The sequence below is a fragment of the Pavona decussata genome, unplaced genomic scaffold, assembly GCF_977016875.1.
Source record: "Pavona decussata unplaced genomic scaffold, jaPavDecu1.1 SCAFFOLD_110, whole genome shotgun sequence".
In the NCBI taxonomy this organism is placed as follows: Eukaryota; Metazoa; Cnidaria; class Anthozoa; order Scleractinia; family Agariciidae; genus Pavona; species Pavona decussata.
In genome coordinates, this window is record NW_028145524.1 from 888799 (window position 1) to 902500 (window position 13702).

The 13702-nt window shown below is 37.0% G+C and overlaps 1 protein-coding gene across 5 annotated transcripts in view; it reads right to left on the reverse strand.

Annotated features, from left to right (window-relative positions):
- Positions 1-308: 308 nt before the first annotated feature.
- The window catches only part of LOC146470849 (tyrosine kinase receptor Cad96Ca-like), a 98421-nt gene continuing 85027 nt past the window's right edge, over positions 309-13702 (reverse strand). Inside the window, exons 10-25 of one of the 5 annotated variants that reach the window (XM_085121544.1) lie at positions 13308-13604; positions 10955-11257; positions 10503-10532; positions 9681-9977; positions 9029-9175; positions 8858-8873; positions 8365-8404; positions 7053-7371; positions 6715-6825; positions 5614-5804; positions 4868-4990; positions 3794-3864; positions 3344-3384; positions 2224-2320; positions 1961-2060; positions 309-1625 (exon numbers count right to left, since the gene is read on the reverse strand). In XM_085121544.1, the coding sequence (XP_084977670.1) occupies positions 1560-1625; positions 1961-2060; positions 2224-2320; positions 3344-3384; positions 3794-3864; positions 4868-4990; positions 5614-5804; positions 6715-6825; positions 7053-7371; positions 8365-8404; positions 8858-8873; positions 9029-9175; positions 9681-9977; positions 10503-10532; positions 10955-11257; positions 13308-13604 (2249 nt within the window). In that variant the 3' untranslated portion in view covers positions 309-1559. Of the gene's footprint in view, positions 1626-1960; positions 2061-2223; positions 2321-3343; positions 3385-3793; positions 3865-4867; positions 4991-5613; positions 5805-6714; positions 6826-7052; positions 7372-7570; positions 8325-8364; positions 8949-9028; positions 9176-9680; positions 9978-10502; positions 10533-10954; positions 11258-13307; positions 13605-13702 lie in introns of those variants that run through there. The other 4 variants (XM_085121547.1, XM_085121545.1, XM_085121548.1 and 1 more) reach the window with 4 other exon arrangements.

A 13702-nucleotide genomic window follows, 5' to 3' on the forward strand; every position in this document is an offset into this window, starting at 1 on the left:
GCGTTTTTTTTTTTAACTGCACATTTCTTGGTCTTCCTCTGTAAAACAATAACGTGAGATGATCAAATTCAAGGTTTTGTGAACATACGACGGTGAATTTGTCATTCTCTTTCTTAACTCGAACCCCAATCCTACCAATCCGGTTCCTCGGTAGTTTTGTCGTTTGTGCAGAAGTAAAACGAACTGAAATAATCGCGACGTATCACAAATGAAATAAAGAAATATTTTCAACTGGTGTTTTTGTTAGCTTTGCTGTCGTCGCTGCTTAAGTTCCCTAATATATAGAAACGGAGACCGTTGTTTTCGAGTTTCCATTTCTGGCTTTTTTTATTTTTTATTTTTAATCAACTGAGAGCGCGTATCAAGCGCCGATAACAACCAACCAAGAGAGGATGAATCATATGAGAGTTTTTGATCACGCGCCAATCGTGTTTTGGATTCGGTAGTTCTTCTTTTCATGTGTCTGACCATATTTCAGCACCCTCGTTACCATGTTACCATTTAAGGTCTTTCCTATAATAGCCTTTATTTCATTAATACCTAAAATAAGCTCTACTCCATACAATAAAAAATCTCCACCCGCAGAAATTTACTTTTGGTTCATATTGCAAAATGAAGGAGATGTCTCAAAGGGGCAATCTAAATAAAAATCAGCAAATGTCTCAAACTGAAATATAAAAGTTTAAAAATGTATGTACAGACTGGACATAGTACACTGCATATAACATTTGTTACTAAAATACATTGTAGATGGCTTAACCAGCCCAAATCTCGTTTATCTAAAATATTTAATACTACCACAAATCTTTTTACTGACAAGGAAATTTAGTACGCTTCACACCCTTGCCCATAACCTTGTATTTCACCAAATTACTTGCCATATTTAGCTGCATTACATCCAGCTAGCATGAAAGCGACATACATACCATTACAAAACCCGGTTATTTTAAAAGAAGCACTAAGGTAAGAAGCACGATAAGCTTCTTCGTTAAACTACAAAACAAGCTTTTTGGTCTCTCGAGATGTTACTGAGTTTAAGCAAGAGTGTATACTCCTATTTGAGCGAGAAATGAGAATTTTTGTAAATTTACTTCTGCCTAAATTAAGTTTTGACTTTGAGCATTTCAAGCATGATATAGTTAATAGTGAAAACGTTTTTGAACTAAAAAGATAATAATTAATAATTAAGGCTAAGGTAAGCGAGCCCGACTTTTATTTGTAATAAAAGTACTGAACAAATACCGAGATGCTCTAGTAACACTTACAGGTTAGCTATGAACACCTTTACGCCACTTTTATGCATAAAAATCCGGGTCACGGTTGTTCAAAGAGCGGATATCTCTATCCAGTGGATATATCGCTATCCAGCGAATAAAATGTTCTCCAACCAATACATGTTATCCGCTAGATAGCGACTTTCCGCTGGATAATGTTATCCGCTCTTTGAACAACTGGGGCCTGATTTTTATCATTCGTGTCCGAACTGTAATGGTGTCAACATTTTCTTAATGACGTTTTACTGTAGTATCTACTGCTTAACTATTGCCAGGGAATGCCTCCTAAAACATCAAATCCTCGACATTCTCGTAGAGTTTCTTGTCGTAGTCCTTCATGTTGATGAGTCTCTGTGAGCGGCAAGAGAACACAAGTTATACATCAAGTTTTTTGAGTAAGTGTATGGCGCATGGCGGGACAACATTGACCAATATGATAAGAGAAAAAAAATTGAGTATTTGTGACATGTGTCCATGTGTACACGTATGTGCAAATTTGAACAAGACGCTTGTGTAAGAATAAGACTAAGACTAAGAAAAATGTTTGTTAAGTCAAATACATCTGATCATTTATTACGTAATCTGATGGCCATCTCCCACCTGGGCTGTACCAGTAGAGAATAGTGGCTCCCTCTCTATGTTTTAAAATTTTGTTTGTTGGTTTGTTTAGGTTTGTGTTAATTTACCTTGTGCTGGTTTTCCATTCGTTTTAACTCGCGTCTAAGACCTTCAAACGTTGGGCGATCATCGGCGTCTTCTTGCCAGCAATTTAACATGACCTGGTACCTGTACATTAAAAGAATAATAAAATAAAATTGCAGACACATAAAACAAATTAAAACAACAACACCACCAACAACAAAACAAACAAAAAGTAAAAATAGTTTTTTCCCCTCCGCTGTTGAAAACAAAGTGAGAAATTCAAAGTACCATTCATTTTTAAACTTACAGAGTGTCATCTAAGTGATTGGGTTTTGGCATCCGGTAGCCCTGCACCAGCAATTCGGCCAACTTCCGGGCATCTGTTCGTGGATAAGGTGATCCACCTAAATGTACGCAAAACAACAATTTACAAATTTAGTCGAGTTGTTAATTGAATAACATTCTTATTCTTAGGATGAAGTCATAGCACAAATTATTATGGAGAAATTCGTTTGCAAGAGTTTATAAGATCTGATATTTCACAAATTCTCTACTCAGGCTTGCTATTTATCAAGTAATAAACAACTTAAAATGATATAAATTTACCAGGCATAAATTTTGGTCAGAAGAGACGTTTGCAGGCGAATTTTATCACCAACGATATTTGTCGCTGAGACAGTTAAGCTGAGACGATTCTCTTCGGTGACATATGGAAAACACTCACTTCGTTACCTAGGGCCTAAACTGTGGAATTATCTCACTCCCTAGAATAAGATATCAACCCTCTCTGAAAAAGAGTCATACGTAATCAGGACCTCACTGCCCTAGCAGCAAATGTCAGTAACTGTCAAGGCTTCAACCTTTGCCGAGAATGACTAGGGTTTACATGATTTTTGCGATTGATGTATGAAATTTATTAATATGGCTTACGATGTAAATTTTAATTCATTTTTTTTTAGCTAGAATTTAGTTAGGTGTCCACTATTAGTAGAGGGGACTTCTCCCCTCAGCTACATTTCTTGACACGTTAATAAAGTCATTATTATTATTATTATTATTATTATTATTATTATTATTATTATTATTATTATTATTATTATTATTATTATTATTATCATTATTATTATGGAAAACAAATAAACGATATTCAGTTTGTAATATGACGAATTAGGTGGGGAACGTGAGCATCCGAGGGTAAAATGCATGGGGCCCTTTTTTGAAAGCCAAGATTAAGCCTTTTGCCTACAATTGCCAAAGCTTTTAACCGTAGAATTAGGCTTAAACCAGTTCGATTACTGTCTTATCCTCCAACCATAAAAACCTTAGAAACGTCTCATTGATAATTTAGTGATGAATGCGATGAAACTCGAAATACTTGAAATACTGAGAACAAAAGGTCATTGCATTAAAGAGCACCTCACACTTACCTATGGTGGAGATCTCGTAAAGCACAACTCCGAAACTCCAGCTGTGTTAAAGAAGATCGTTGTGAGTACAGTATAGAGATATAAAACTTCAAGTCAGAGACAAGGATTTTGCCATAGACATGGAAACAATGAAAGCAAGCATAAACTAAGAGATAGAAGAGATGGACCACAAATTTGCTTAAATTTTAACCCTATATTAATGAATTAGGACTATCGGAAAATAATACTGAAAAGGAAGAGATGCTACAATTGTATACTTCTCAAATGATGGTGTACCACTTTCCTACATGAATGTACCGGCTTAGGATACATAGTAAAAATAGCATAAGGCACATTTTCTCGCAAACATTATTAGTCCTTTCAACGAGATTAAAAAAAAAACCCACTTAAAAGAAACACTTTCATTAATTAATTCATTTTTTTTTTTTTATGTTTTTGAGCCCTACTTACACATCACTCTTTGTAGTATAGCGTCCGTACATGAGTGCTTCATAAGCAGTCCATTTCACCGGGATTCGCCCCTAAGTTAAAATAGATATATAAACATCGTTAAGGTAGCTATAGCTAATGCATTAATAGCGTCTTGCCTTAATTTTTAGTGGTCTTTTAGTAAGACAGAAATATAGCATTTTAGATTTTTATTGTACTTTCACCCCGTCTTATGCTTCCTTGGACAACAAACATCCTCTAGCGCTACACTCAAGCCTGGTATATACCTCTATCCTTACGAATGAGAATATATTGAAGAGAAAAGCAAGAAATTTTTGTTCCTAAAGCGTGGAAACTAGTTGAATGCATTATTTGTTGCTTCTGCTCCTGCTGCTAGGTTTAATAATTTATTTCTTAGGTAATAACAAAATAATATATTATACGGTATACTTCAGCGTTTTACAGTTTGTAAATAATTATTGCAACATTCAACAGTTATTGGACGAGGTTGAGCAAAATATCGTGATTTGCCAGTGGCGAGCAGATCAATTATTTGCCCAACCCAAAGGCTGAGGTAAATAAATGATCTGCGAGAAACTGACAAATCACGATATTTCGCGAGCTAAAATAATTGTTTTATCATTCGATCACCGAGTTTGTTTTTCATAATTTTGATCAACTAAAGATGTTAAATCACCCTCTCACAGTTCAGGGAAGCGATCTGCCATTTTCACACAACAGCGTGGTTTCAATTACGCATGAGCGGAATATTATTTGCAGCAAAACACACCAGTATTAGGCATGAGCAGACCATTATTTGTAGGCACTTATTTGGAGGTCATGTGGTTTGCTCTCGATTAATGAAAAGGAAGAACAAATGCATCGAATGATAAATAAATGCATTTTGATCTACGGTTGTTCTACTGTTCTACTGTTGATCTACTGTTGCTTTTGTTGTTGTTCTTCTTCTTTTTGACTTCGAGTCGTTCTTGCAACATTTGATTGATATTTAATCGCAGTAAAAAAAATCGTCCTTTAGTACATTTTACAGACCTAAGAGATCGTGAATTTTCATGAAGTAAAAGCAGCACAAACCTTTGTTTTTCTTTCGTAAACATTTTCCTGTTGCACATCCCTGGCCATTCCAAAGTCTGTCACTTTACACGTTTCTCCTTCTCCAACCAATACATTACGAGCAGCAAGATCTCGGTGGATGATCTATAAAAGATAATACTTCCTTTTAGTCTAGAAAAGACCTCCCTCGACCTGAAGCTAAGTCAAAAATTATTTTAAAAGATTTATTTTGAAATTCGGAATGACGTCATAACTTTCGAATCCGCCATTTTGAAATTCGTTGTCCTGTTTTTGTTGGAGCGTTATCTAGGTTAAACCATCTAAAGTATCTTGTAATGAAGTCATTAGATAGGGGTTATTTCCGTCACGTAAATATAACAATAATTAAGAGGAAATCAGACCCGATTTGACAAGATGAAAGCATAATGCGTTTTTTAAGCTCCAAGAAGTAGTATGTCAAAGAAACAAGAGAATTGGAAATAAATACAAAAAAAAAGTAAATAAATAAATAAATGGCTACGTTTACAGGGAATGCGAAGTTCAGTTCTATGACATACACAAGGCGGTGAGATTAACATTAAGTGGAGAAAATAAAAGCAACCGAAAAAGCAATAAAATGAACCCATTAAACAAAATTTCCATTGTGGAAAACTTTCAGAGCCTGGTGATTGGCTTTGAATAAGTTTGATGATAATCTCATTTGGAGTCATTGAGGCACTTTGGGTCTGTAATAATTAGAAATTGGTCTTTTTGATAAACCAACTTACATTTCTTGAAGACAAATATTTCATCCCATCAGCCACTTGCCAGGAGAACTTCATTAACTGCAGCGAAGTGAGACTTGTTTGCGGCTTAACATCGGGGTCTTTGTAGTAGTTGTCATTTAATCCACGGCTCTTTCTCAGGTAACCCAGGAGATCGCCATACGGGACATATTCAATGATAACAAGTATAGGATCTAAGACGTTAAGTATATTATGAAAATGATAAAAGAATTTATAAACACTAACAATATATCCACAATCGCGTTAGCAAGCCATAAGCATGGACATGGACAAATTCGTTCAGGAATAACAGAAAATGTGAACCAAAAAATTTCCAAAAGAACGGAAATTCTAAAAAGAACATAATCTTGAAGGAGGTGTACATTTGACAGCCGAAATACCTATATAGCTAATCAAGCGCAACTGTCAGGAAACGAGAGAGATAATTCCTAAAAAAAAAAAACGATTTGGGGGGCGCAGGCAAGACCTTTTGCAGATTGCTTACGATTTTCCCGCCAATACGTTCAAGAAGAAAGCTTTTTTGCCTATTCCAAGAAACCGTATTTTGATCATTCTAGTTGAACTTTTCATAGTATTACGGACAGAATATAGATAATATTCGAAAACAAAATATGCCCCAAAAGGATGCGATCTTAATACGGACTACAACTAGCATTCCTTTTCGGAATCAGCGTCCAAAAGAAAGCCTGACCTGCACTCTAACCGTGGATGGAAGTCAGACGCCTTATGAAGAAGCAAAACTAGTAATGACATTTCGCGCGACTTCTCGACTATCCAGAAAGGGACTGCTAGCAGCTTAGGTAAACACACAAACTCTTTTAGCTCGAGCTGTTAACCAAACGTCCAGGAGTCGCTCTCAGATACTAACAGGTACATCTGTTAAAGCTATTAGAATCAACTTCTGCTGTTGTTATGGATAGGTGATTTCACATTTGGTCGTTGTGGAAAGATGAGGCCAATAGTCGTTTACTGAGAAAACACAGCCTATGAATGTAGCCACTGGACTAGGTGTTGGAGATTGGTGGAGGGGGTCTGACGTTTTTTTACTTAGAAAACAAACGTTTAAAAAAACATCATTTTTACCCGATTCAGTGACGCATCCCAGCAGTTTAATGACGTGTGGATGAGGTTTAAGCGTCTTCATCACTTTAAGTTCTGATAGCAAGTCCTTCTTGTCCTTCTCTCGAGCTTCAGCTAGAAGGTTTAGCACAAATTTGTGACATAAATTATCAAAGATTGTAGTAACAATGTCTTTGTCCGTTCTAGGTTGAATGATCTCTTCCTCTTTTCTTCTTAATATTACTGTAGTTTTATTTTCAAGAAAAATCATAACAAAACTCTAAATCAAAATCTACCTATACAACAGTATTTGCATCCTATGCGAGATGTAGATGACATGCTGTTACAGTGTAATATATTACCTTTTAGCATTTTTATAGCCACTGTTATAGTTCCTTCCCTCCCTTGTAGCTCTGAAGCCTTTCCCTGAGCGACTTGCCCAAACGCACCTTGTCCAATCACCTTTTCAATGACTACGGTTTCCCTTGAAACTTCCAAAGATCGAGTGGCTGGGTGCAGCGGTGCATATTCATTTATCTTCAAGTAACGCGATGTCTCGGTTGCCTCCGCTCCTTCTGGTCTTCCTTGTGAATCTGTAATCTCCCTCAATTCCATGTAATGTCTAGGGCCAGGAACATTAGCATTGTCGGTATCGTCTCCTTCAGTTTCAATGCCCACGTTCTGCGATATTGATGGAGGTAGTGAATCAGTGAAGCTGGTTTGATTTTTTAAAATGGTTCTGGTACTTAATTAAAAATTAACTCATAAGAAGGGAAAGAAACACAATGAAAACGTCACCATCCTCGTCAAAGTTTAGCAATCAAAGAACATTCAAATTAAAGGTTGAAATTAATATTCACTGTTTAATTATAGTGCTTACTTTACAACCCGAATAGTCCACGACCAGCAACTGAACAGGGTCCTATTTCTGTGCGGAAAGTTCTAGACTAAGATAACCGAATCTAAAATGAAAACCAGAGACAAGACACTCTAAAGCGAAGGCCATAGACACCAGCAAATACAAGGATTAGAGCCACTTAAGTGACAAAATGAAACCATTCTTAAGGATTCAGTGGCCTGTCACCGAAAATGCAACGTTTTAAAAACGCTCTCCAGAGAGGAAAAATAGGAAAACGCCACTGTCTGTTTTTTTAACGTGGACACGGAACTTATCAATCTCTCGTTTCAATCTCTTGTCACTACTTAGTTAGCTTGCACTTAACGTTCTAAATAATAATTAGTCATTTAGGTGATTTATTTATTCATTTATTTTCGTATTTAATTCTTTTTCTCTTTGTTTAATGATTAGATTTTGTGTTGTTAATTTTCTTTTCCTTTTTAGCATGTAAACAACTTTCAATGCTACCCTCCTCGAATAGCCCTTGCTAATTGTGTGTAACTAATATTGTAAGAAAGTGTCTTCTCTTATAATAAGTTGTTGTTGTTTGTTGTTGTTGTATCAAAACTGGTATCTTCTGACATCACTATAGTTCGAATTTAACGGCCATCCTTTTCTAGTCAGTTTTCGGTTCCGTTTTCATCGGACACTTGTGGAAGGCAGTCAAAACAGACAAACAAAAAAAAGGGGGGGAGGGGCTAAGTTTATCATTGAGACGATTTTTTAATGCATGATATTTTAGGTGCACAGAAGCATGCTGAATTTAATATGCTTACAAGATGAGATTCTTGAATTCCTTCAGGGTTTTGCTTTTGTCTAAAAGGAAAACATAATCAAGCCACTTTGTAACCATTAACCTTAACTCTACTTGAAATTTCAGCCAAGTCACTCACTTGTACAAGCTATTAAAAAAAAAACAAACAATTCAAACAGAAGCCGCGTATTAGTTTCTATAGATCTCTCCGGCTGTTATCAATCCAAAATACCTTTAAGTATCTTCTAATGTTAAAACATTAGAAGCGTACACCGTTCTTAAGACATATACCACTCATCATTTTTAATGTTCACGTGTACCAAGCTAAAAGAACAATTTCATTTACTTGAGGGTTTGTATGCAACTCAAGTTAGGCCTTGAAACTACTTTTCCTCACAACACTTGTATAAAAACGGAGACAATAAAATATTGAAAAGAGCGCGAAGATTTGAAAAAATTAAGATTTGTGACCGAAGGATAAAGTATAATCCAAGAGACCAACCATGATCACTTACCGGTCAGTTCTTTTATCTGAGAGGTAAAACAAATAAAGATCAGTTATAACGTATATGCTTTCGATACGCATATTAGAAATTCAGTTTCTAATGCTATAATTTAGGTTGTTTAATTAGTTACTGTATTAAATGAATCACTACAGATGAATGTTTTTGTTCCATTAAACTTACCTCTCCGCTGCTTTATAATAAAGTAAACTATAAAAGAAATGAACATCAATGCCAAGACTGCAATAACCGGGCCAAAGATGACGTCGTCTTTATTGACCTTTGCTGGTTCGGGGGGAGCAGATGTTGCAGTTATTGAGAAACCTGCATTTGGAAAAAAAGGGAGAAGAAACATTTATTTATGGTCTTGGTTGTAAGTGTCACCTATGAGAGAAAATTTTTATAACAAGGAACAGCTACAAGTAAAGTTAAGTGATGGGCACCGTATACACATGTTGTCAGGAGACTGTCTGATCTGTAATTATGGAACGACTAATTACATCGATCAACGCGTGGGTCTAGTTTACAGTGAGAAATGAAATCTATATGTTGCTATTTGAAAGGTTTTTGAAAATCTGATCTAGTAAATATTAGCTGGCTGAATTTCCCACAATCTTGTTCAGAGTTGTTTCACTGTAGCAATAATATGTTAAATGTACACATGCACGGTAGATTTACTACCAGCTACAGATCGTAAATCTATAGAGGAGCTCTATTTAATAACAAAAAATTATAGTCAATGGAATAATTTCACCCTAGAATAGCTTCATGAATTCACTGTTTTCTTAATAGTAAATTATGAGAAATAACCAAGTTGATAAACAATCAGCTCTACCTGGTTCACTCTCAACGTAGCAGGCTTGTCCACATGTACTTAAATCCTCTCCTTCTCGTATCATGCCCACTCTAAACCTGTACACCTTATCAGGCTTGAGATTTTCTACCTTAAACTCTGTTTGAGATGCGTCCAAATCACTGGCACCTGGAACAGGCTGCCAGCCACCAACATCCCTCTTCACTTTAGTGCTTTCTACTTCCTGCATCTCAATACTTAGCTTTGTTACGTACTTGTCGAAGACTGTCCATGTCAAAATTATTACTGTAGGATCATCAGAGCTTCTTGTGGCGGTCACTGGATAGTTGAGAAAAGACTGTTGTTGAGACTGGTTCAGGGCCTTAGGCAGTTGCATTGCCAGCGGTATTCTCGTGCGTTTTATGCAATGTATGCGCCTTCGTATGTGCTTGGAATTTCACTGTGCTAAGCATTTGTGGCGTCTTTGTTAGATTGTGTAGCCTGTGAGCTTACTCGCAGGCTATATATTGTGTTTTGTAGGGCTTTTCTTTCCCTCCCACCCCTCCCTGTTGCTTTTGCTTTTATCTTTTTATAAGGTTAGGGTTAGTTCTATGTCTTATTTACTTACTAATTTTTCCACTGAACTTCTAGTCTCAGTGTGACGGGTGTTAGGGCAGGGTAACTGGCAGGGCTCGTGGTTGGGTTGCGGGTAGGGCAGGGTTATGGGGTGTTCTACCGACCTGGGTTTGGGTTGACGGTACCAACCCCCTGGCTCCTGGGCACCCAAACTCGTTTCCTACATAGGCGTTAGCCATCAGAAAAGCTCTATAAGTCAAATTAAATTTTATTTGAAAAGAGACTTACCGGTTCCTCTGTCTGGTGCCACTGCTGAGTCTGAAACATTAAATAAAATTCAACTCTTTACAACTTATCGTGGCTAAAAAGTTTGAAAAATAACCAACTCAGATGCTCCTATTTTACATGAAACCTGTACAGCTGTACGTGCAAATTACGAGGAAATTATGACCTACAGTAAAATGGATATCTTTTGTTATCTACGACTATCTAAGAGTGCGTTGTTTTGGGGTGATCCAGATCAGGATCAATGATCCAAGATCACTCGGATCATGGTGCATCAAAGGAACCAAGGAATCCTTGCCCAGAGTGGATTCCTCGGTTCCTTTGATGCACCATGATCTGAGTGATGTTGGATCATTGATCCTGATCTGGATCATCCCAAAGGAATGCACCCTTGATCAATTTTTACTAGAGTAACAAAAGGGCAATAAAAAATCAGCATAAAATGCAGTTATTACCTTTTGTCATTACTTGCGCCAGAGGTGACGCTGCACCTTTGCCTCTCTCATTGGTTGCGTGTAATTTAAAGTCATACTCTGTATTAGGCCTCAAATTTTGCACAGTGTGCATACTGTTGGGAGGATATCCGACAAATTCTTCATTGAAATCTCCACCACTCTCTTTCTTGCGGTAGAGTATTGAGAACCGTTGGGGAAAACCTCCATTGTATCCAGGAGTCCAGCTAACATTCACACCGACTGTTTTTGCACCAGGTACCTGAAAAGGCACCAGTCTGACATCTTCTGGAGCATCCGGTGCACCTGTGGAGGAGAATATTTCATGGTATTGACTTTTCAAAACCCATCTTCAACATGCACATTCTCCTGACTCTTCACCCTCACATAATTATGAACATACAGCTGTAGCCGTGTCAAAAAAAAATTGATAACTGATATAATTAATTTCGTTGGTAACAAACTTAACATGTATACATCCACAACCCAAAATTGGTTGGAGTACTTCGCAAGATGGCTTGAGTAGTAGGCAACTGGTAGTATAGACACCTAGTATTAATTTTTGAGATATACTATTAATTTTTGGTGTGAAACAGGTGGGTGACAGATATTTTGTTGAAGATGGCAAAATCACTGGATTTGATTGGCTTAGCGGTCAAGGTGTATTCAACAATTATTCTTTGAGCGCGCGTTGAATATGAGATGGTAAATAGCCAACGAGGGGCGAAGCGCCGAGTTGGCTATAACCAATCTCATATCCAACAAGCGCGAATGGAATTATAGTTTTATTAAATTCTACGCATTTGGATATTGCTGTTGAAGTTTACTAAATTTTATTTTAAGTAAAAATTTCTTTCAAATTAAAACGAGCGGTTGTTGACGCAACGTCCGACCAAAGCGACAACGTAATGATCACGTGACATGCGTAGCTCTTTGCGAAAAAAATCGAAAGCGAAGCAAATGACACAGCCGGACATCTCAAATTAAAGAAACGATCAAGTGTACGAGATACAACCTTTCTGAGACAAGCATTCAAGTGCTTTTGAAGTTCCAGCTCATCAAGAAGCGTAATAGTTGTGCACATTTGAGCAACTGTTTTGCTCTGTGGTGCCGAGCGAAAAAAGGGCCCCTTCCTTGATCGGATCAAGGACGGTTTCCTTTATGCTGAATTGAATTCCTCGCAGACGTTTTAAAACACTTAAGGCAAGTTTAAGTGTGATAGGTACAACCTCACTGAGACAAGAATTCAGTGCAAGTTTTTAAGCTTCAAGCTTATCGAGAAGCGCAAAAGCTGTGTACATTTGTGCAGATGTTTTGCTGAGTGGTGCCAAGCGAAGGAAACGATCATATTTATGGCCGTCGCTCGTACGGATTTCATAGATCAACTTTTGTAACTGAAGTCCCCCTAAATGCGTAGAAACATAAAGGCAAGCATTAAGCTCTTCTTGAGAAATTTCTTCGATCGGTTTTAATCTCTCACCGCCAGGACTTGCAAGCCATCCTGAAATTTTTGAAGGTAACCAGTATTATTGTTGTTGTTGTTATGTGATCTAAATCGAAAATCGTGCAATTTTTCTGATTTTAAAGGAAACTTCAGAGATACGTACCATTAAATAGTGTCATACCGAATTTTGTGGCTTTTTATAGTTGTAATATTGAGATGCCATTATCTGGCATTTCTTTCTTTACTCTTTTGTTTTCCTCCATTTTTCCGAAGAAATTTTCGCTTAGCGACACCTGGAGCTTTCGATTTTCATATAAGGTCAAACTACGGTATATGAGCTGATAACCGGGATTGAGTGAACCAATCAGAATGCGAGAAATGCATTATCCGAGGCTAAAAGTTTAATTATTCCACGAGCGCGCGTTGGATATGAGATGATAGATAGTCAACGAGGCGCGTAGCGCCAAGTTGGCTATAATCGTCTCATATTCAATAAGCGCTAGTGGAATAATTGTTTTATTAAAAAAAAAAAATCAAGAAATATTGCTAGATCTTGCTGATCTCGCTGTGCAAGAACAGCCAGAAGACAATTTAATGGTTACTATTTCTTGGCCATGGTATAATGGCTCATATACCATGGCCGCTAAGCCAATCAAATCCCTCGAAATGCATTATACAATGCTTCAGTTTTTTAATAATAGCCATTATACAATGGCCATTATACCATTAAATTGTTTTCTGGTTGTTCTAACTTGCAAAGCGAAATCAGCAAGATCTAGAAAATACTTTTTTTTTTTTGATTTAACAAAACAATTATTTCCCTTGCGCTTGTTCGATAGAAGATGATTGCTACGCTCGCTGTTGGCTATCTATCATCTCATATCCAACGCACGCTCGTTGTTTTTTACGTACCTCTTTCTCGTATTCTGTATTTCTGAGAATTGCTGCCTAGAAGATTCACAGCCACACAGTACAATTCTTCATTAACAGTAGTAACCACCACTGTCATTACAATTAATCTGCTTTGTTTCAAGATGCTTTTAACTTTGCCGTCATTTATTGTGCTAAGTTCGTTTCCATCAAGATTTCTTTTCCAAGATAAAAAAGCTAATGGTTTGGCACTAACAATGCACGTTAATACCACCTCCTCGTCTTTTGCACCAGGAAAGTTAGTAGCCATAGGGCTGGATGTAGTTATAGTTGGACGAGCTGCGACAAACAATAAAATATTAATTGGTTACATTACATGGGAACTTACAGTCAATCCACGTCACGCGCGACAGGTCTTTTTGAAATTTGAACAAAGT